General features: G+C 44.8%; 1 protein-coding gene across 6 annotated transcripts in view; it reads left to right on the top strand.

The window, feature by feature from the left end:
- The first annotated feature begins 707 nt into the window (after positions 1–707).
- The window catches only part of SIL1 (SIL1 nucleotide exchange factor), a 113,877-nt gene continuing 90,427 nt past the window's right edge, over positions 708–24,157 (top strand). For 2 of the 6 annotated variants that reach the window (XM_085307775.1, XM_085307776.1), the window contains exon 1: positions 11,899–12,301. Coding sequence is in view for 1 of the 6 variants with exons in the window: in XM_085307779.1 (XP_085163905.1) it covers positions 12,784–12,799 (16 nt within the window). In the remaining 5 variants the exon portion in view is untranslated. Of the gene's footprint in view, positions 743–977; positions 1,022–11,898; positions 12,302–12,648; positions 12,800–24,157 lie in introns of those variants that run through there. The other 4 variants (XM_085307774.1, XM_085307777.1, XM_085307778.1 and 1 more) reach the window with 4 other exon arrangements.

Below are 24,157 nucleotides of genomic sequence, written 5' to 3'. Positions count from 1 at the left end.
TGGCATCAGGCCACCATCCTGTCCCCAGAACATAGACATCATTTGGAAAAGTACTTTATTTAACCATTTCCCTCCAATTAATACTGAAATGTAATTAGTCAATCATTTCCAGTCTGACTGGGTTTCTGCTGCTGTAATGGGATTGATATTTGTTGTCAAGCATAGGCTGTTTGCCCAAAGCAAAGGTGTCTCTTGAATACCAAGAAGCAATTGCCACAGATTGCTCAAGCAGCTCTTTAAGGCTTCTGCTCCCCGCTGCCCTGGGTTGAACATGGCTGTGAAAGAGGGATTTTCTGTTTGTTAAAGACTGTTCTAGGCTGTCTCGCTAAGAACTCTGGCAAAACGGCTGAGGCCCACGGGCTCGGATTTATCCTCCTTTAGTGGAGGTAGAGACAGGATTGCCAAGAGCTGTTTCACAAAACTTTTATGCCTGTGTCCCATCCCCACCCACTCATCCCGGGTATCCTGTCACCCTAAATAGCCCTGTCACCCTGCTGYTCCTAACACTTCACACCTGCCATACAGAGCTGTGAGACACAGAGAGGCCTAGAACACCCTCCAACCGCCTGCTACGCCCCGCCACCCTGAGGCGGGGCGGCCCCAACGGCCCCGCCCCAACGGCCCCAACGGCCGCCCGGCGCGGGGGCGGGGCCGCGGCGATGCGGCCAGCGCGGATTGGCGCAGGGGGGCGTTTCGGTGCCGCCGGGGGTGGGGGCGAGCGGAGCGTGCGCAGTGCGGAGCGGTGAGTGCGGCGCGTGGGTTTTGCCGGTGCCCTCCCACATGGGTTGGGGGTCGCTGCCGAGCCGTGCGTGGTGTAGAGCGCGCGCAGCCGTGTTCTCCCTCCCCCTCCTGCCTCCCACCCTGCCCCCCCCGCCGGCGCGCGCTGCGACCGTTACCGCGGCGGTTGGCGGGGGCGGCCYTGGGCCGGGCTTGGCGGGCGCCCCGGTACGAGGGGCCCCGGGCAGGGATGCGGGGCTGGGCGCTGGTGCTGGCAGCCAGGCAGGGTGTAAAGCAACTTGCCGTGAGTTCAGTCAGGGTTTGTGGCCCGTTCTGGGGAGGAGGGTGGGGGGGAAGTAAGTGCAGCCACTTTTTTTTCCCTCCTTCTTTTGACCAAAATACGCAGGCCACTGTGTCCTCTGAGGTATGTGGCTTGTGTGTGGCAGCAGTGGTGCCAAAAAATTGCTGGGGTGAGGGGAGAGTGTTGCCCATCCATGTTTCCTGCTCACATGAGGGCCTAGCTAGCCTGGAAGGCTGCCTTTGCCTATGCAAAAAATTAATTGGAGTAGATTGCTCACTTGTGGGTCTGTCTGCGTAAGAGCTCTAAGCATGGGACTSCCGTGCCTGCAGAGACTAGGTCCCTTGCACTGAAGGTTTCTGAATGCAGGTTCAACATGCAGGAAGTTTGGGTTCTGTCCGGCGCACCACAGCAGCTGACTTCAAGCTCTAGCACCTTTGGTGTAGTTCAAGGCCATTGAAATGGATTTTTACTTCCAGATTATCCACTCGGTACCTGGAAGTCTGAGTTAATAGTTTTAATTATTTTGGTACAAGCTTGCATATGGCTCTTTTTACTAGAGAATAGGTGAAATTACATCGTACACAAAGCAAGAGGGTGAAAATTAAGCAAGTGAGATTTTTATATACAAACATTGAATATTACCATAAAATAYTTAACTTCAGTGGTTGACTAACACTCTTACTAGAAGTCGTCTTTCACAAATAATCAATGCTAGCCATCTCTCAAGATGCCCTAACAGGTTTTTTTAGACATGGTATCTCTGTGACGAGTTATTTATTTTTCAGTATTTTGCTGATAAAATTAGCCTGGTACAATATACTTTAGAGGTAGAAAGTATGAATTCACAGATAAGTTTAATTGCTTGCCAAAATAGGATAATCTGCAGAGGCAAAGGAATTCCTGTTGACAGAGCTGTCTATGTTAGGTGGCTGTTTGRTGCATAGCTGTGGCAGGAGAGCTTTTAAGTGCAGATAAGTCTCTTAAGAGTTCGAAGCAGATGATACACCCTGTCTTTTACTGAACATGGTGTCACTATGTTTCTGCTCTGTACAGTGCTTTTGAATTCATTTTTGCTATGGGAGGAGCATTCTTAGGGAGTGGAATTCATTCTTTCCTTCCCCCCCCCTTTTTTTTTTCTTTTCTTTTCTTTTCTTTCCAACCTTGCTTTAAAATGGCCAGGCTGGACCACTTTGGTATTTCTCAGCAGCCTCCAAGGTGCTTTTGGGTAGAAGCATTTGGAGAACTYTCCCAAAGACTCTTGCAGCATAGCTGCCATGTGCTTCAGTGTAGACGTGCAGCTATCGGGAATGAGAATGGTTTCTGCAAGGTCTGGGATCTGTGCTCTATAGGAGCTGATTTATTAGTTTTGATGACTAGATGGCCTGTATTTTACTAGATTTGAAGGCATACAAGTATGTTTTGTGGAAGTAAGTTGGAAATTGGCAATTCCAGATGAGTTGTCAGAACAACCCTTAACCATGCAAAGCTGCCCCAATACCCCAGAGAAATGAAAGACAGGTATTGCCACCTTCCTTCTCACTACTGAGACATTCTTTAGTGTGAATAGTAAAGCACTCAAGTAATTTTTCAGCACCCCCACATTCTTTCTCTAGCTGTTCTTATCTCTCAAGGAATTTGAAGACTACTTAAATACAGAGTTGGTCAAGCTGGGCATGTGCGATTGAAAGCATGTGAATTATGCACTGAAAATTTGTAAGGTAATGGATTAATGGAATAAATTCAGGGATCATAGATCTTATATGTGCTAATCCTCTCTGCTGTTGACTCTCTCTGTGGCCCTTCATAAYCTGCTTCAGCTCTCTTACCACTTGGTAATATTTAACTTTCACTTTCAAAGTAGGTGAATGAGCTTCAGTTAAGGTTTGTCAAGTATTTTGTTGATAAGTTCTATATAAAGCTAGTTATTATTTATTATTAACATGCAGATATTGTTAGCACCTGAAATCAGTAATGAGACAACATTAGGGATCTTCTGGGAAACATCCATATGAAGGGAGATGGAGTGTCTCACAAAGGTTTTGCCGAATTTCTTCTGGCTATTCCTAAATTTCTGATTAAAAGAAAAAAACAACAACAACAAAAAAAAAAACAGCCTCTCAAGGCAGTGTGGAATCCTAAACACACTAAYGTTCTTGGAAGTTGAGCGCAAATTTTGCGTAAGATTTGTAGATGTTGCTCTGCTTCCATGTTTTGTTGCAGAGCCGTCGGTTTTGTTCTGTGCTTGTGCAGCTGTGTGTGTGTTACATCAGCTCCTCGGGCACAGCTGCTCTGCTGGGTTTTGAAACACCTTGTTTCAAGGAGCACCTCTATACTTACAACATGTTTATAATCCTTACCTCAGATTATTCTATCTGAAGTAGTTAAAGGATTCCCTGCTGGCCTGGGTGATGATTCTTCAAGGCTCTGGCCTACTCTGTTCCTCAGGGGAACTACTAGGGATTAAAAGAGATGGAAAAAAATCTTACCCTTCTCCACCAGCAGATAAGGCCAGGACCCCCTCCTTTTGCAGCATGCCAAAATAGCTTGGTGGCAAGTTGAGCTGAATGGTTTTCTTTGTAAAAGCTAATGAAATATGAACTGAAATTGGTATGGCCATGCTTGTTCTGCGTTGCTGTGTACCCACAGCAGTATTCTGCCCTTTCAGCAGAATAAGGAGCTCTATTGTATTCTGGCGAAAGGAGGGCTGTTAACTCAGCTCTGAAAAGTCGYTGTGGTAGTGGAGTGAGAGTGGCCAGATGGAGGATGCTGAAATCAAATACAAGGCTRGAAAAGTTGTCTTCATACCCCTGTTTTGAAGCTGGATTATATATATTCAGATTCAGACTGCCCAGTGGTGGATGGCTGTGCAGATCTGTGGCAAAGTTCTCTGGGGACTTTGACAAAGCCCCAGGCACAAGATCTTCCATGTTCATCTCGGTGCCTTTGCGGGCTCCTGGCGTGCTCAGCTGCTGCTGCTGTGTCTCTAGGGGTAGGTCCTGGGCCATAACACTTAAGGTGAGCTGTGATGCACTGCTGTAGTTTCTTGAAGGCAGGAAAAGCCCACAGCAGACCTGGCTGGCCAGCAACGGGCCTTGGCAAAATAGTAAGACTTTTCTTAGGCTAGCCTTGGCACGTTGCCTTCTGACCTCCTATTTAGGTGATTCCACACTCCCCCTGCTCCTAGCCTGCCTGACATCTTATTTAACTCTTCTCTGCGGTGAATTAAGCAACCTTCTTCCATCTCTCTCCTTCAGTGAACAAGGAGAACAGTTGATGGTTCTCCTTGTAAACAGTGGTTAAATGTTGAGAGCTGTTAATGAATCTGGAGGGACGGAAAAAGCCTTCTGTAGCTTTTCATGGGCTGCCTGTTCTACACCACTGCCTGCTCCTCTTGTTTCCCAGCCTCGACAGTTTGTGTATTTTTGAGGGGTGGTGCCCAGCACTCAGTGTTGTCTTCTGGCTCTGCCCTGCTGAGTACAGTGGAATAATTTCTTGTTTTATAGATGTTATTAAATCCCTGAGTGATGTTTAGGTTTTTGCAGCTGGAACAATGGAGTCACAGTGCTAACATATGTTTCATTCTTAGTCCACTCCAATTGCTGATTTTTTTCAGCATTAACTCTGTCTAGGTAGTTTTTCCCCATGCTGTATTTATGCATTTGCCCCCCCCCCCTTTTTCAAGTTTAATACTTTGCATTGTGTTTATTGCTTTTCTTATTTATTTTTTTGGAGGGAATTTTTCTTCAGTTTATCAATTCTGATCCTGACCTCCAGAGTGCTTCCAGCACTTAACTGCTGGGCATCGTTTCAGACTTTATAAAGATACTTTCTCTTTCATTGTTCAGGCCATTAATGAAAAGGCTGAATAGAGGCAGATCTGGTCAGAGCCACCAGGGCCTCTACTTGAAATTTTCTTCTTTTTTTTGACAGGGAATYATTGGTAGCTGTTCTTAGCAGGCGGTGATGTGAAGGAGGATTGCTTTGTGGTGTTTTTTTTTTTTAATTTAATTAATTTATTTATTAAAGACAGCACAGTGCCTAATTAAGGTGAGCTCACCTAGTCTGTTTTCCACTGGTTTGCTTTAGAGAGTGTCAGATGAATACAGTGAAAAGCTAGGCTACTTCCTCTCTGCTGGTCTGGAGRTGAAATGGGCAGATCTCTGCAGAGGAGAACTTGTGCCCTGTTTCTGAACACTCAGTTGGTTTTAAGGAGCTTTCACAAATCTCATTCAAGCAGGCGTTGTGTTCTGCAGGGTGGGCTTCTCATTAGGAAGCTTCTCCTGGGCTGGTCTCACTCTGAGGCAATCCTCTGGTCCCTCAGCCCTCCTTGTGTCCTGCTCTCCTCCATGAGTTACCCTGAAAGCAGTCTTTCCTGGGAGCCATACAGCAGCACTAGGCTGTGGCTGTCAGTGCTGCAAGAAGATGAATCTATGCTACAGTTGGCCCATTTCTGCTGTACTCTGAGCCTTTGTTGCTCCAGAGAGCCAGCTGCAGCCTTCATGGTGGGATGCTGCTCAGCAAGCTCCCCAGGGAACAGGCAGATTCTAGCTATTGGGTCCAGCTGTGAGGTGGTCAAAGAAAGAGAGGAGAAGAGAAATGGACAACTTTTGAGAGAGGCTTTGTTAACGATCACAGCACACAAGGTGCCGAAGTGTCTCTGCTTTGGTAGTGTTGCACTTTGGTATGACTTTGCAGAGGCATGCACATAGGGAATTTGTGTCCGTAGTGCCCTACTCGCTTTTGATTGTCCCCAAGGCRGTCCATAGCGAGAGTTAGGCTTGTCTGTATGTGACTAAGGTTGTAAATTATTCTACTCAAGCAATTCTAAAAAAGCTCCTTAGGTGGYTATGCCACTCTGGAATAAAAATGAGGTGCTCTGGAATAATTAATTACGATCATTTTTATGCCCAAATAGGGTCTCCCTATGGGAGCAGTTCCAGAATAACTTGTTCCACTAGAGCTCTGCTGATCACTTTCCCAGAGCACACTAAGCTTTAAGAAGAGGAATTACTTTAACTGAAATATGTTTAACTAGAGAGAACCTCATTGTCCAGCTATGATTAGCTCTGACGGCCCCCACGTTTTGTCACTCCTGAGCTGCTTTGTTCAGCTCCTTGAATTTTAAGAGGCTGGTCCTATTCTGAAATGCAGTTCAATCTGCAGTGTCTTCTTTCTTTGCACATCTGTCATGTCATGCCTGTGTAACTGTGGGGTGGAATTTGGGCCCTGCTGAATTCAAGGACAACTGCTGTGCAGTCAGGATCCCTCTATTTTTCATGTCTCCCATCTATCAAGACAGGTAACTCAAGGTACCTGGCCCAGTTGAGGCTGCACTTCAAGGACATTGTCCATGTGCTGGAGAAAACATACCCTATTTGTTCTCCTTTTATTGCTTCATGGCTGATGGTAGGTGCAGAGTGTGCTGTGGTGCAGCATTTGTTGGGAGAGGTGAGTCTGGAGACTGGTACGTTTTTCTTGAAAAGTCCAATAGTACTTTTATACGGATGTGGCATGCCCTGACCAAAGTTCAGTTTGAAGGGAGAAAATTCTGCTTCCCTGAATCATTCCTGTGGTTTCTATTGGATTCTTCTCTCTGAAGGCTACGTACTGTAATTAAATACCAGTTGAAAGGCGGTGTTCCACTCTAGGTATGGTTGAATCTTGGTGATGGATAAATTACTTCTGTAGTTCAGTTTGTAAAGCTCTTTAGGCTTCATGGGATGAAGGCAGCTGTATTTTATTCTAGATGTGTATGTATTGATAATTCTGCAGGATTTTCAATGAGCAGGTCAAGAGAGCCTGATTATATTGGTTCTCTGCACAGTCAGAATCTTTGCCAATTCAAAAATCTGCTGCATGGAGAGGAAAGGAAACATGAAAGTGTTTTAGAAACCTTTGTATTGCTGGTATGGGTGGGAAGAAGATGCATGYGTTGAGCTGAAGGTGATAACAAACCACGTATCTATCATTAAACCTCTAAAGAAAAATCGTGATTTTTAACAGCTGCCTATTTAAAACTCAATGGTTTMTTTAACAGGAGTTTTTAAAGGCTTAACTGTTAATTTTAGAATTTTTACTTCAAGCATGCCTCCATAAAATTAACTTTTTCAACGTAGAACACTAATGTCTTCCGTGTTGGTGCTCATTTGCAAGAAATCTATGCATAATTATTTCTTATGTACTAGTTAAATCTATTGGCCAACAGATGTCAAGTGTAGCAAAAATACTATAATAATATTATGGTCTAATAATAGTTAYAATGATTCTAATTACCTGGCACAGCTTTTGAGAAAGGGAGACTTGGAAATTTGTGCAAATGAAATGTTTAACCTTGAACTACACAAGTATAAAATGGGCAATTTTGTAGATGTTTTGGCTGCATCCCCTCCTCCACATTAGACATCCCATTCTCATTGTTTCCTCAAACAAACCAGGAGTAACAATATGGTCCATTTTAAATGTTAAAAACTCATTCTCAATGTGTTCRGAGATACAGAACAATGCTGCCAAACTGTAGATGAGCAGGTTTCTTGAAATACTCATAACTGTGAAGCCCAGTCCTTTTAAAACTCATACTGCAGTATAACCACTTTGGTTTGCAGGTGCTTTCCCTGCCTGATGATTACYGTGCACAGAGATTGCTTTCACCTTGGGAAGGCTACAAAAGGCTCAGCAATCTTTCTTTTATGCATGTCAGTTGTGCTGCTTTTAAGTGTCAGGGAGCTTTAKACAAAGCCTGAAAAGCACAAAGCTGGGCAGCTCTGCGGCGGTGCTGCCGTGTGGGTCCCGCGCTGCCTCTGATGGAGAAGTGCGCGTGTGTAGGGTGCAGACGAGTGGACACTGATCGTTGCTCAGGAGTGAGTCTGTGGAGCGGGAAGTGAGCAGGGGCTGTTAGCAGATAGGAGAGTGSTGTGTCGCAGAGTGCCTCTACGCATGTTTCTGGGTACAAGACTTCTGCACTTGCTTTGCCTTCAACAGCAGAAACCTGCGCCAGCCCTAGTGGGATCTCTTCCCCAGTGTGGGAAGGATGCTTTGTTTATCAGCTGTGTTTATGCAGCTCCCCATACATCTCTATCACCATATTTTTTTTCTTTAGGAAGGATCTTTAGGCTGCATTTCRTATATTCTGGTGGTTTTTGCCTAGCCTTGCTGTATGCTGGGTAGTGTCTTGGGGGCTCTATGCTTGTTGCTGTTACAAGGCTGATGGGGCAACACACAATGGATCACCACTTGCAATGGCTGTTTGTTTTAATTTTCRTTTTAATTTTTATAAAATTTTTGAGAAGTCTGTGATTCACAGAAAAGGATTCTTTTCACAGAGGAAATGCAGGATAAGTTAGAAGTTGACAGCTTTCCGTGATTATAAACTAGACTGGACTTTTTTCCTCTAAATAAGAAATTTAGTTTGCTGGTAGGAACTCAGCAGGAGCCAGGGGAATTCAGGTGTTGGTTGCTGATCATTGGCATAGGCAGCAGCTGTGAATCTTCTATCTTCTCCCTGTGAGATGGATCTAGAGGTGCCCTCACAAAGTAGTCTTCTTCATTTCAGGCCCACGCTCCTGGCTGGCATGTTCTTTTTCTTGTGAAAGCCCTGTCTGCCATTACATGTACTTTCTCAGTGCATGCAGCCTGCCTTTTTCCTGGGTTAATGCTGGTGAGAGCTCTGCTGTCTTCTTCAGGCTTTTATGTGGGAAGATTTGCCTTCTTGAACAAGTTGATATCTCTGTAGGCTCCCTCTGACTGTGAGCCAGTTTATCACCATGGAGATAGGGCCTTAGGAACAGCAGGGCACAGCTTTTTCCAGACATGTGCGAAGAAGGACACTGTAATGGGCTACCCTTGTTTAGGGAGAATGATCTCTGAGTGAGTAAATAATTTGTCGAGGAATGCTTGGCATCACCCCAGGTGCTATTAAGGAGAAGACAGATCTTGGATCTCTTCAAGCCTGAACTGTAAGGCTCATGTAATATTCACTTGCTTTTGAACATGCTCCTTTGCTTGGCTCAGCGTTGGGTGTTGCTGCTGTGACCCAGTCTGAATCACTGTTAACCCGTTTCTGCTTTTACTTACCCTGAGAAACCAAAGCTCCCCTTGCTTTTCTACTCTGTGTAAATATTGATAGTGTATTTCTCATGCTGCCGCAAGAGCACCTTTCAGCATCCTTTTTCTTAGTCTGAGAGCACTGTATTTTTCACCTCTCTGAATCTGTTGCAAGCATTCCCTTGCCTATGGCTGATTGATGCCGCTCAGGCCTGGTTTCTGTAGGACACTAAGGTTACATAGTTGCACTGACTTCCTCTGTCTCTCTCTCCCCTCTCCCTCTCAGTGATTTTTACATGCTGACCAGTTCCAGTTCTCTGAGGAGTTTTCAGAGATGCTGCCTTTGATGGATGGAAGAGTGTTTTTGTGTACAGGTCTGTTTGTTAAGCTACCTTGCACTGCATTTTCACTGTCTCGAATTACACCTGTTCTCTAGTTGGTCTGTGCATGCTGTTTGTGTGCATATCAGTCATTCTTATGACTACATGGGAAGCACTTAAATAGCGCTGGAGGAACTAATCCTCCTCATTCTGCTGCTTACGTTATCATCGTTCTCTTACCTCTCTGACTTCCTGCTCCCTGTGACTCTAGTGTTGGATTTTCATGTGTGCAGGGAAGCACAGGCACTTCCCAGGCCTCAACAGCCTGTGCCAGTGCACACCAAACCCTCTTTGTACTCACTTTGACCTCCTTTGGGATTTGGGGATGCTTCTCTTTTTGCTTGTCTGGCACTGGCGTACTGTTTCTTCCCATAGTTTTTGGTAGGAGAACCTTCTTGACAATGACTTTGTCTAGAACAGTTTTCCCGCACCTCTCTGCCTTGCTGGCTCCATGTCTGTAAACATCTCTCTGCCCTTGCTAAATACTATGTCTCTTAATTTCTCTCTGTGAGAGTATTATTTAATTTGTAAATGTTTTAGGAGATTGTTTGAAAAATATGATATGAAGCTRTATTTCATTTACTGTAATGATCTGCTAATGCAGGCATATTTCAAAGGCAGCCTATGCAGTACTGTGGGTTTTAATTAAATTTTGTCTCTCAAGTAAGCTTCAACAGATAGACAATAACAAGTAGCAGGCAATATGCATACAGAACAAATTCGCTCCATTTTCTTTTCCAAGGCAATGTAAAAGTGAAAATGGATAGCCCTTAAAATGTGTTTGGCCAGTTCATGATAGCTGCTTTAGTATCATTACTCACTTTTAGGGAGGTTATTTCTTATTCTAACTTAATTAATTTTCTTGATCTCTCCTTGCCCACAAAATAGTCTATTACACTATGTGAAATTTCCAGGGGCAGCCTTGTAAGAATTAGATTCTACTTGAAACTCTGGGCTTCAGAGGTGCAAGGTTTTGAATGCTGTCGTGTTGCTTAATGGATTGCAGCTCATGGAGAGAGATTCCTGCGAAGGTTACAGAACTGAAGAACTGGTTATGAGGTACCCTGCTTCCTTCTTCAGTGGGAAGGCTGTGTGGTTGGACATACCTGTCTCTGGTGGCTTGATTTGGTGTATGCTATCCCTCACGTAAGTAGGTTGCAGGGAAGTAAAAGTAATGTTGTATTCCATGTTGTTGCACCTAAATTAGGAATAAACGAGTGGCTGGTATCTTCCCTTTTCTTCCAACAAGCTTGGGGTAGATAAGTACAAAACTTGTGCAGAGATGCTTGGTGGGAGGCTGCTGGAAATCGTAATGGTACTCCCAAAGGTGGGATTTCTACAAAGCTAAGTTTTATAAGGCTAAAGGAATTCTTTGCTGAATGTTGTAAATGAGTTCCTCTGTTTGAGTGTTCGCAGAGCATCACTTCAGGCGCAGAGTGAGATTGCTGTCTGGAGCTATCTTTGAGTTGAAGTTTGTTTTCTGGTAGTTAGCGTTGTTTTTGTTCTCTCTCTGTTTGGAAGATTCTCCATTGTTCAAAAGCATAATCAGAATTTGTTGAGGAAATCAGTGTGGATGCCCTGGAGTTCTTTAGTTCTATGACTATTTGATTTCTCTTTGAAATACATATTAGTCAGAGATCTGAAAAAAAATTAAAAAAATGTAGATAATAAATTGGTTAGCAGCTGTAAAAGACTTCTGAAGCCTTACAAAGGAGTGGTAAACAATGGGTAGAGCCTTTGGTGCACCGYTGAGAGATGCAAGTTTGAACCTCATTCTGGATTTATCTCCAAAGCTTTGCCTGCTTAACCTGGCTGCAAATGGATCCCTGTACATCGGGGCTGGGGAAGCGTGGTGGCTGGATGTGAGTGATAGCTGTACCATATCCTCCGGTGGCACTCGCTCTGGGTAGTGACTGGCTGATCTAGAGCAGGTCATAGTTTTGGTCGAAGTTGGATTGTGTAAGGTCTGAGAAAGATCTGAGAGGAACTGGCTTTTGACTTGGGTTTTTGTGGCTGTAAATGCTTGTAAAGCATCACTGTAAGTGGTAGAGACTTGTGTCTGTTACCTCCTCCTCCACGGGGACTCAGTCTAACACCTCCTGTGTTATGGTAACGCTGTGTGTTTTGCAAGGAGTACTTTACAGTTCTTTTGGTACATGTACCTGCTGATCGTGTTCTGTGCACTGGCTGAGATAGGAAACAGCAATCCTGTCCAAGTAAGGATGGTGAGATGGTGTCCTGTGCTTGATGCCAGTCTCTGGGGCTGGGGAGAAATCTTGTACAGACACAACTGTGTCTAAATATAACTTGTCATGAGGCATCAGTTGCTCTTTAAATAAAATCTGAAAAAAAATTGCTGCTGAGGTTTGTGCAGGTGCTACCAATACCAAGGGGAATGGCCCTGTGCCTTCCCTCTTGTTCTTTCCTTGTTCTTTGCTGGAGGGTTTCTTTCCTTTTCTCGCTTGTTTTTATGTAGTGCTCTTCAAGGCCGTGCTGGGTTTTGGGGCAGGCAGCTGCTTTTTGGTGACTTGAGGCAGTGTTTCCTACTTCTCTCATCCTTCCTTTAGATCTCTTATCTTTCTGCAGTTCACTGTCACTTTGAAATAATCTAACCCTTTGTAGATTTATAAAGCCTCTAAGCATCCAAGAACCTCAAGTCTTTTGCAGACAAACTTTTCTGGGGCCATTATTCATCTTSTACAGAAAGAGAGGTTTTTGGGGTTACCCCTGGTCAGAGATTGCTAATATCATTTGAAGGGCTGTGACTACTGGAACATCTGGAGGTGACAGATGAGTCCTTGGCTGAGGGATTTGTYTTCTGTGATGACCAACAAGTGCTGAAGTCTGATCTTTGCCTGAGCAGGTAAGTGTTTGGTCTCTGCTGGCTTCTGATACTGCTTCCAAGGTCTGGAAGGACATGTTGGTCCTGAGATCCTGAGAAGTTTGGCTGAAGTTTTAAAAGGGGAGCTTGTGAATTTTCAGCTCTGTGTGCATTCAGGTAACAGTGGACTTCTGCCAGTGTGGTATCAACTGAAAGGAGGGGCTTCCTGCAGGAGCTGGGAAGATTAAAATACCCATGATGGCTAAATACCATGATTAAAATACCGTGATACCATGTTGGACAAAAAGGGGAATGAAGGAACAATGACAAACCTTGTTTAAAAAAGCTGAAAGGGGCAGTTGGGAGAACCAAGTTCGAGTTGGTGCAGAAATGACTGAAAGACTTATGGGAAGCACTGTGCTGGGTTCTGGGTGAACTCCAGGATGAAGTAGCTGGATTGGGAATGGCAGCATAAACTCTCACTTAACTTCTTTGGTACCTACGACTGGAACGTAGCAAACGAGATGACAGTCTTTAAAGGTACTCCATCTTTCCAGGATCCAGGGAAATGCAGGCAAATAGTAGCAGGGAAGAGTAGAACTAGTAGATGCCTGCATGAATGCAGTTCGCTTGGGAAGTCTCGATATTACTCTTGTGAAGAGGAGCCCTTCAAATGTCTTGGGTGGAAGGAGAAGGAGATCGTCAGGAGGGGTCAGTATGTGAGTGAAGGGGATGTGGTTGATAGTCTCCTTGGATTTTCAGATTTTTTTATGCGTCAAAAAATCAAACATGAAAGAGATGCACCCCCTTTGCTCTGTGAAACAGAGGCTTTCCTCTGAGGGCTGGCAGTGGAAAATACATTTGACCTATCTTGGTGGAGAAGGTGTTTACTGAAGTTGAGTGCTGGGCAGCATGATTAAATTATGCAGATGTACTCAGAGCTTTTTTAGGGACTCATTCTCCCACCCAGCATGATAGCAAAGAGATGAAGCAACTTGGCTAGTGGCAGAGCCAGTGCTCGGGAGTCCAAGGCCTGTGCTTTAATGGGTGAGGCTCTCCCTGCCACTTTAAACCTAGGTGCTGCTGGGACCTTTCTGGACAGGGTTAGATTTCTGTGCTAGGGTTATTTGCACCAGTGCTGCTGCTGCTGCTGCTTACTGAAGCAGTTTCCAAAATGGGCACATAATATCGTAGCAGGAATTTGCAGAAAATCCTGTGGGACCACACAGGAAGCGGGGGACTTGCAAGGAGCTTCAACACAAATACTGAAATCACAGGAGAACTGGGCATGGGAAGCTCTGATAATGCTCAGGAATGAACCAAAAAAGGGTTCTAGTACAGTGTTTCTTTTATTTTTATCAATAATTCATTTTTAGTTAATTCATTTTTAGTTTAGCTCTTTCAAGCTATAGTATATTCTTACTCTGCTTGTTATTTTTTTCCCTCGTGATGTTCATACTAGTAATGCAGTCTCATTTATTTATGGAGAAATTAAATGAGAAATTAATTCTCATTTATTTATTTATTTGGTTTATTTTGCTCAAGAAGTTGGTAAATGCAATACTGATGAAGGAACCTTGGGCTTTCCTAAGCTGCCTGGGGCGGGGGAGGGTTGCTGCCCCGGTGGTGCTGGTAGAGTTGGGCTCATGTTGACTTGGTGGGCAGCGCCTCCTTAAATCAAATGCCTGCCTTCTTTTATGGAACACAACGTTTGCTTAGCAGCTCACTATGCTGATGATATAAAGGAAGAACAAATATGATGTTGACCCTGTCTGAGTGGTCAAGTAGGCAGAATTGCACTTTCAAAGTTAACTTTTGGCCAGTAAGGTGGAGCTGAAATCCCTGCTTTTGCACAAAGCCCCAGAAAAGGTTTCAGGTCCAGATTTTGGCTTTGTAATTGCTGTGCTGTTCAGCACTTCTGGCAGAAATTTGTCTCAAGTGCCATGCTGGAGTTTGTGTTCAGCGTCTTGGTAGGGAACRTGTTGCCACCACCTCGTCAGGGTGTTGGCGTGGCTTACTAGACCCTGTGCTATGGCTGCAGAGAGCGTGTGTAAAGATGGGAGGGAGGAAACCAAATCCTGACTGGTAAGAAAATCTGAGTGAGTGAGGAGGGTGGAAGAGAGATGATGAAGTGAGGGAGAATGCAAGGCCATCTAGAATGGGAGGAACACTTGCTCGAATGAAGTGGTGTTGCTTGTTTGCTGGATCTGTTTGGTGCCAGTGCTCCAAGACCCCAGTGAAAGAGTCCCTGTGGTGATAACCTGCGTACAAACATACAACGCAAGAATGACCCTCCTGCAAAGAGCTTATGATCAAAATATCTCATAAGGTAGTTCCTGGCCTAGCAGTGTTCAGAGGACAGGGTGTACAATTCTTTATCGAATTTTGCTCCTTTAGTTAAAAGGAGCCAAGCTGAAGAAGAGATGCAGTGAAGAGATGACAATCCATTGCAACTAGGCACCACTTTATATCTTCAATGCTCTTTTACAAACATCAGCTTTCTTAATGCCTCCCTAGGATGAGTGAGATGCATTGTTGCTAGATAAAGAATGTGAAGTTTCTGGACTATGGAATTTCAGCCAAGAGTGGTAATTAAAACCCCTTGTTCTTCTTAATAATGGATATTGTTGATGGCTGCCTTGCATGGAAGGTGCTGCATAGGAATAGATTGTGTCGTACTGATAGGTTTTAAAAATGAAAAGTGTTCTGGTCTTTGTATGCTTGGGTTTAACGCCGGCCAGCTAGGTTTCTTGGATTTTTTTTCTTTGGAGTTTGGCAGCCGTCTGCTTAAGGGAGTACAGTGGTCTCTTAAGAGTTTATTTGATCTGACACATGACAAATTGTTTCTGCTGGTGAGTACTTCAAGCACAGTCTGTTAGCGGGCAGCCTTGGCTTTGCGGGCGCCAGGGAAGTTGGGGAGGGCAAGGCCACTGTCCTCCTCTTARAAAGCCTCAGCAGGAGGAGTGTTGTTTCAGCCCACCCCCCCTTTTGCTGTTTGTTGAATTGTACTATTTGCATAGATTATTAATGTTGCYCATGTGCTGAGTGTTCCTGCAGATGCTGCCTCTGTTTTTTGTTGCACTTTGGTGTGCAGGGCAGGAGAGGAGAGACTGCGTTTCTAGAACCAGACTCAATTGCCATTGAAGACACTTTGTTCTGTTGTTTTTTTTAGGGCAGCCTTTTAACTCTGCAGTGAAGGATGGAAGAATATTATTTTTCACAGCAGAATTATAGCTGTTACCTAAAAAGTACATGTCCCCTGTGAGATACTGTAAATATGTTTTTATCTGTTCTATTACCTGCAGTTTCAAGAATATTTCCCCTAAGCATTTTAATCTTGTTTTTCCAGACTTGTCTCAGGGTGAACAATCACTCCTATTTGCAACTTTGGGAATAATTACAATGTTCATTAATTTCTTCTCTGTTTTTTTTCTGTCCATCTATTGTTGCTTCTAAGAGAGAGAGAGAGAGARAAAAAGAAGACCCTCAGTAAATCTGCACTAAAACAGAACTGATTCCTTGATTAAAAGGAGAGTTTATCTGCTCTGGAAATATGTTTGTGAGAGAGCATCTCCCAGCCACGCACATGGACTGGTGGTGCACCCGAGTATGCTGGCTCTTTCAGAGCTGTTCGAAAGCGTTTAGGTATGCGGAGCYGACCATATGCTGAGACTGGCTGAACAACTTCTCCTAACCCTRCAATTAAAGAATAAGGCACCAGCAGGCAGCACATTTCCGGGCAGTTACAGCACACCTCAGGCACTGTGATGAGGCAGGAGGCTGAAGGTCAGGTCTACTTAACTAACTGAGCAGTGCAGCAATCCTCCTGAAGTGCTTTGCCTGCAATGCCTTGCTGCTATCATGAAACAGAAGCTAGATATAACAACAAGGGAAGTAGTTCATTGTATGGCTGCATTTTGTACAGGAACTAAAAGCCAGTTCAGGACTTTTTGTGGAAGTGCTCTTTCCTTAAATTTTTCTTTTTTTTCTTTCTTTCCTTTTTYTTTTTTTGTTTGTTTTTTTGTTTTTTGCTTTTTTAACTTTAGGATAGACTGAAAAGTTTGGACACTGGAAGCCACTACAATTATTATTTTTATTATTCAGTGGCATTAACATAATATTTAGTACATAAATGTTGGAGTTTTTGCCCTTGAAAAAATGTACAGTCAGACCCTGAGGTTGCAAACTCTTCTATAGGTGAATAACTGTATCCCTGTGTGGTTTTTGTGGATGCACTGAGATATCTCACTTCCTTAATTGTTCCCTGGATTAGGGCCTCACCAAAACTTTTCTTGGCATGTGATAGCTGTAGGCACTGAAAGTCGGCATGGGGGCTGTCATTGAGACAACCTTGATTCATTTAACAGTTGTATTTGGCAATTCAGCTGTTCTAAAAGCTCTGCAGAATATTTTATCCTTCATGTGATAAAATCTGCTTGCAGGAGAGGACAGTTGAAATCTGTAGTCTTCATGGGAGAAGCCCCTATAGCATAAGTGTATCCTTCTAGCAGGCATGTTATGGACTTTTCTCCCATCATATCATACGGGGAGATGGGATTTATGGCACCACCAGGGTGCAGAGACAGTTCATCAGGATATTCTCATGTTTCAGAGTAGAACTGATGGTGCTGCAGATCCCTCTTTCGTTAAAGCTTAAAGGGAGTAAGTGCCTAAAAATCTACCGTTAGCCCTTACAGCAGACAAGGAGGATTCAGCGTTGTCATACAAGCGACTAGCCATAGAGCAAAGGCCAAGAAACAGAGAAAAACTCACTGTATCCTTTGGCTGCTGCTTCCCACTGCCTAACATATGTCGCTTCTTTTATGTGACTGGGTCTCCTGTTGTTGATTGAGGCTCAGGAGGAGAAACAATGGGTCTTTTCTGGATGAAAGGATGCTGAAGATAGAAACACAGCTGTTGTCTCTAGAAAGAAAATCACAGAGGAAAAAGAGTTGCTGCTGATTACCCTCTGCTTTCCTCCTCCCTCTGTCTAGTTTTTGGGTTCTTGCTTTTGCTAACCTGATGAAGCTAAGTTGACTTCATCTAGTTGAACCCCAGGGACAGTAATCTGAAGTGCTGTGAGCAGTCACAGGTTCAGGTAAGAGAGCTGTGGTCTTGGAGCATTCCTACTGCTTAGAAGGTTTGAGTTAGAAACTTATTTTAGTCTCAAAAGAATTAGTCTTCTTTGAGTTAGAAACTTATTTTTCTTTTCCTTCATTTCCTTCCTGCTTCTTCCCCCTTTTCTCTTCCCCCTCCCCCCTTTCTTTTTAATAATAGTTAAAGAGTTTGGAGAAGTGGCTGTCTGTGTTCCTCCTGGGGAGATTCTCAGTCCTTGGCCAATGGAGAACTGGTTTTCCAAGCTCTCTGCAAGATACTACTACTTTTTTAAAAATGGAATTGCTGGGCCTCTGAAGCCCTTAGTCTAGGTTTAGCTTGTAAACTTATCAGCTCCTTTAAGTGCAAATATTATCCTTTCTAGACTCACTACCTAAAGGATTTGCACAGGATTGGTGGATCACTGACYATTTTCATTGGTAGTGTTTCCACCAGCACCTGGCCTGAAACTCCCAAGTTGCTTCCTCACCAGTATGGATGCTTTTGTCAAAGATCTTATCTGCCTGATGCAGCTCCAGTCCAGCCCCCTCTGGCTGGATATGCACCACTGTTCTTTTTGGAGCAAGCTGCTGCATGGTGTCTCCTGTTTGTTGGGTGCAAACCATTTGGCTTGTCCTTCCCAGGCAGCACCCTCTCGTGGGTGCAGTTCCCGTGCTTCAGGGAGCTAGAAATAATCAGAAACAGAACCACCAGGAGCGTGAGCTTGGATCTTGTGACCCCATTAAAGCAATTTCTTGCCTCAGTTTTCACTTGTAAGCATCCTTTGGACTTTGACTGGAGTACCCTTGGGCGGCTTTTTCTGCACAGGATGTCTTTGCGTGGACCCTTCATGCTGCACACCTGGCTGTGTCCTGAATTTGCAGTTAAACTGGCTGTGACAATGTAGTCAGCTCAGTCTTCCTTTTTGAGTGGAGCTGTCCAGGGTTAGCTGCTCTTGAGTGCAGATGAGGGGGCTGATGCAGCTCTGACAACATGCAGAGGATCTCATGACTGGTAAGACATTCACTGAAATGTCATTTCATAACCTCTGCTGGAATTCGTGAGRCACATTCCCTAATTTGTCACTATGTCATAAGGATTTAAGATTGAGAAGCTCTTTGAAGCATCAGTACCGTCTGTTCTGCGCTGACAAGGTGGAGATGAGCGCTAGTGTGGCTTTTCTTCTCCAAGGAAAATGCTCTTTTTCACAGTTCACAAGCCATAGTTCTACCTTTGTTTGAAGAGACCAGAAGAGTCACAGAGACTGGCTCTCCGTGGGACATCAAAGCGTGCCTGTCTGAAGCAGAGATCTCAGGAACTCAAACTCATCCTTCAGTGGTCTAAGTGGTAAAAGAAGAGAAGGCCTCTGAACCTGGAGTCGCTTGGTAGATCAAAGCTCTGGTTAGTGGAGGCTGAAAAGGCAAAAGGTGGGATTACACCAGGAAAGTCACTGCCCATGCAGATGATCAGGGTCATCTAAAAATGCAAGAGTTGGGCCTTCAGAGGAATCTGTAAAACCTTCTCATATGCTTGAGGACTTTGGCCTGCATCAACCCCTGACCAAGCAGACATGCAGTGTCCAGTGAGTGTGCTTGGCCAGAGCCATTTTGTAGTTAGTGGCTAATGTTTCAAACGTTTTCCAAGACAAAATTAGGCTGTGTTATAGCTGTGATGCAGTGATCTCTGTAATTAAAGGGACACCGCACTGTCACTTTTTGAATTGTTTTTTCTATATATTGCTACAAGTACCACTTAAAATAGCTCCATCTGAGAAGGGAGTAGAGGAGAAATACATTTTTTTTCAGTTGTGAACTCTATGCAGTTGATGGTGCTTTGCATGCAGGCAATTTCCTGTCATCTTCTCTGATATTAATCTTAAAATAGTGCCCAAGGACCAACTAAGAATGAATGCCAGTCTGCTAGATGCAGCTAGGATCAAGATGCTATGTGGAGATGAACACACAARGAGAGACTTCTGCCAGTCTGTCTGTAAGCATGTCACAAGCAGAATGGCAAAAACCCATTTCTGTAATGTAGACGTGGCAGATGACAGGAGAGGGGAAAATCATGTTCTCTTTTAGCTTCCTGTGCCTGTGTGTTTAAGTTCTGCATTTGCAGTCTTTGGAGCTCTTTGCTATTTTAAATTTCCTTAGGAAAAAAAAATGCTAAATGAATGCTGTCTGCTGCTGGCTAGCTGTTCTCCTACTCTTGTTTCAGGTTGTGGAGGCCCTTGTGCTTGAGCAACATGTCTCAATCTTTAATCTTGGAATGAAATGCTTAGGTAAAAGAATGGAAATCATCATGAGAGTCTGTTTTATCTTGGTTGTACTGATAGCCTCTCCGTTTTCTCTGTGGTTCATAGCTGTCCGAGGTGTTTTTTCATTAGGTTATGAAAAGCATCCTCTGGTATCACATTAAAACCTAGTGGAACTAGGGAAAAAATAAGTTAAATTTGATAATACCTTTTATCTAAGCATGATAATATTGCAGCAGACCTTAGTGGAAGAAGRCTGGTGATAATCTTGTTGATAAATGTGGTACCTATGTTACAACCAGCGAAACTGAGCCCCAGAGAGGTGAGTGATCTGCCCAGACTCCCACAGGGTGGAAAGCCAGCAACAGTCCTGAGCAAACCTGCTTTGGAGTAACTGACTCTAATCTCCAGACAGCTTGTTAAACCGCTTCAAGTGAGAGTTTGAGATCATCTTTTTATGGCTTCATGCAGATTTTGCTGCAAGTGGCCGATGGGGCAGCTTCTGGATGAGTTTGGCTCGTGAAGCAGATCAGTGTGGCCCTCCAGCTTTTTGACTTGGATCTTGCAACAAAACTGGAAGCGTGAGAGAGCRCAACCTACTTGAAAGGGAGGTCCTGAACTGGGCGTCCATCCAGCTGCCCTGTACAACTAATCCCGTACCCTGCAATTCCACGTTAATCATCATGAATGACGGCTGCCTTTTTTTTGCAATGCTGAATAGCTAGAATGTGGTTAGCTTTGTTTGCTGCCTTTGTTGCATTTGGTTGCCTGCTGTGAGTGATGCCCATGGGTTGTCTTTGAATAAAAGCTGTCACCTCAGCCACACGTACTGTAGAGGAGTGAGGAAATGCATTTTTCATAAACTTCGCAGCTCACTGTTTCTCACGGATCGATAGGGCTATTAGGAGAGATCCTTTGCCCACTTTCACAGGCAGTTTTTGAGCTGGTTGCAGGGTGACTCCTGCAGCGCTACTGAACCAGTAGGTTTCCCTGTCTCRGGAGAGGCAACAGTTCACAAAAGAAATCTCTGCGCTGGGATGGACCCAGCAGGAAGGATGTTAGTGGGGATGGGCAGAATGCAAGCGTTTGGGCATGGGGGCTCAGCAAGCTGCGCTGGTGTTGCAAGAGAGCTGTTGGACTCCTCTCTCTTGGACTGAGGCAGAGGTCAGTGTTGGGGCTTTTGCATTTAATCTGCCTACGCTTGCTGGTGGCAAGTGATAAATGTTAAATAGTGCTTTTTCAAGCCGAATGCTCTACTGATGTGTGGTAGCTGACTTGGCTGGGAGTATGCCTGCTTTTAGAAAGAGGGCCTGGCATCCATGTGGGTAGATGGATTCTGTATTTTTCTCCCTGTCTTGCTGTCTAGCTCTTTCAGAGGATGTCAGATTTAGTAGTATAAAATGTTCTACCAAAGCTGGACCAGCCTTGAGAAAAATACTCACGGAGGCAAGCAGAGTAAGGGCATGGCAGAAGGTCAGTGGCCTGAGATGAACACTTTGAGACCGTCACCCCTCTGGGAGGAACAGGAGCAGCATCAAGTAGCTACCATGTAAATACAGTTGGCATATAAATGCTTTGTGGTAGTGCTAGGCCTCTGCTGAATCAGTATGGCAATACAGAGGTCTGGAGAGAGGCAGCAGGGAGGAAAAGGAAAGCGAGGGGCAGTAAAATGGGTGATTTTCTCAAACAGGAGCTACGAGAAAGTTCAAGGTCATGCAGGGGAGAGACTCCAATGGCAGACTAGACATCCTCACTGCTGTGCCCCAGGCGGTGGTGGGCAAGCGTATCGTGGCCATGCACAGTGTGCACGAGCATGTCTGTGTGTGTGCATGTGCGGTAGAGCTGGCGTGAGGCTGCAGATGTCGGGGCAGGTGGTGCGGTGAGTGCGGATGTGTGTGGAGGAAGCGTGTGTGCTGGTGGGGGAGTTGTGTACGTGATACATCAGCATGCAGGGTGGTATGTATTTTTAGAATATTGAGCCTGAATTTTGCATATGTTTTTTTCCTCCTCTTAATTAACTCTCTTTGTAGGTCTGGAAGCAGGGAAGTAAATACCTGAAGGGTGGAAGGAGGTGATTTTTTTGATACGAGAGAACAGCGGAAACTTGGGAAGTACAAAAAGCTCTGTTTCCATAGACACTGGATTATGCCAATTAAATCTCTGGCTATTTGTAGGCCCAAATATATCAGGACATTAGGGTTCTTAAGACCCTGAGTAGTATGATGTGCATTTTCTTTCAAGAGCCCAAATTGTCCAGAAAGTGTTTGTAGCCCATTGGCACCTCTTCATGCTTGGAGAAATATCCCTTTGTTGGAGGGGAAAATAAAAATACTCCAAACCCAGACAGCCTCCCAGGTAAGTCAGGACCGAAGCATCACCTAGAAAATAGAGGCTGATAGAAATGATTGGTTACATGTGAGAGGAAAAAAAAAAAAAAAGACTTGGTTTTATATGCCAAATGTGGTGAAATGCAGCAAGGAGCAGGAGAAGGCAATGGGTATAGGCAAGCAGAGAGGTGTCTCCAGCTGAGTTTGGAATGATGGAGGGCTGATGAGAGAAGGAAAGCTGTTCCACATGGCTGAGGTTGTGGAGAGGCTTTCTACCCAAGCAGTGGTCGGGCAGTATAGCCGGTTGAGAAACAGGTCTCAAAGGGTTGTGTGGAGCTTCTCCAGTGTCCGTTTTTTGAAGGTGTTTGTCCCACAAATCTCTGCACATCTCCTCTCTACAGGCAAGTACTAAACTGGTACAAATCTGAGCTGCTGCGCCGTGACACAAAACTGAGAGTACTCCTTCACCCCAGAGCTGGGCATGTCTGCAGAGTGAGGATGTCGTGTGTTGAAGGCAGGCACAGAGGCCTGCGAGAGAAGCTGTCGTAAATTTGGATGAATAAATTATTTATAAATAATAAATGATAAATTCAGTCTTCTGATCTCTGAGGCATGGCCTGATTTTCTATGCTTCCATTTTGAGCAGAGCAGAAAATTCCCCTTTCCTGGATCTGGAGCTTTCCTATGCTGTGGGTGCTTGGACCATTTTAAATAAGTTGGCTGCAACCCTCAGGCAGCTGGACGCTGGTGGAAGCAGACTGAAGAGCAGCAGAAGATGGGCATCTCGGCAATCCTTCCTAATGAGCTACTGGGCAGGGCCGAGACGGCAGATCAGAGGACGGAGACAGCAGAGCGCTCTCGCTGTTCCGCAGCCAGCGCTGTCTCGTTCAGACTTCAAACTGCTGAAGAATAAAGTGATGCTCTTGCCCTCTGGAGAATAGCGTTTTCTGTGAATGCCAACGTTTCTGAAGGAATTTATTAAGTACGTTTAATTAATAGGCTAAATGATGTTTAATGTTGAACTGTAAGGTTGTTTGTATAAACAGTGTTTTTTAAATAACTAATTAGATTTAGAATAACGCTCCAAAGGCCTCGTCATGACTATTGGTGCCGCTTACATGTCTGCCAGGAATATCAGAAAGACGACGCACTTAACGACTACTGAAATAAGGCAGCGGCTTTCTTCGTGCTGTTTCATGCTCTTGACAAGGGGCTGCTGACAGGCATCGGGAGCACCCCTGGGCATTTGCCATGCCCTGGTCACCCTGGTTCCTCACGGGTGCCTTGGCATGCCATTCATGTAAGGAAACGGCCAAATACAGTCTGACATCAATGTTTGCCATAGAAGCCTGATGTAAAAATCAACTTTGAAAATGTTCTTTATGGCCTGAGATAGCACAGCCTTGCAGGCAAGTGGACCCTTGCCTTTAGTAAGGGCTGTTCCACTGGAACGAAAGTTATAAGATGAGATCTGGAATGGTCACTACATCCTGCTGTGACTGCTGATGAAATAGTCGGATCTGATGTCACTGCCACCTGAGTGTCTCTCCATATAGACAAGGATGTGTGCCATGGGCAACCTAGCAGTAGTTGCTGGTGGCCCTACCTGGACACAGGTTGCCTCTGACCAAGGTGTTTCCTCAGCATTGCAAGGAACAACCCTTCTAAAGCTTCTTGGATTTGCCTTGTGGGGAGAGAGAGCAGCAGTGTGAGGTCTTCTGCTTCTTCTGCTCCTGGAAAGGAAATGTCTTCTTCATGATGCTCCTGGAAACTCTTCATGACATTTGCCCTCCTCCCCCTACCCTGGATGGCAGCCGAGCCCAGCTGGTGTGCCTCAGGTCCTGCTTCTTGCTATGGTCAATGGCAGATGGCAATTCTTCCTCTTCCATGGATGTGAGCTCTTCGAAGAGGCTCTGTCTGAGCAGGATCTTGTGGGAAAGGGCTCAGCCCCTGCTTAGGGCTCACACGTGCCTTGGGTCTGCAATGCGAACAGGTGGTGGTGATGCAAGGGAAGCATGGGGCTGCTAGTGGAGCTGGGGAACGCTCATGTCTGTTTACTGTGGACTACAGCAGCCTTCAAGCAACTGGGCTGCAGACAAACTGAAACTGTTGCGAACATTAGTTACCAGGTGTCATTTTTTCCGTCTGTGATATACTGTATATAGTCAACTCATCTGTCCAGTGGCCTTTGTTGTAGATGTGTGGGAGATGTAGGCAGAGGTG

This window comes from Rhea americana, unplaced genomic scaffold (assembly GCF_003343005.1).
Source record: "Rhea americana isolate MKP2758 unplaced genomic scaffold, rheAme1 scaffold_264, whole genome shotgun sequence".
NCBI lineage: Eukaryota > Metazoa > Chordata > Aves > Rheiformes > Rheidae > Rhea > Rhea americana.
This window is presented reverse-complemented; position numbering and strand designations above follow the sequence as displayed.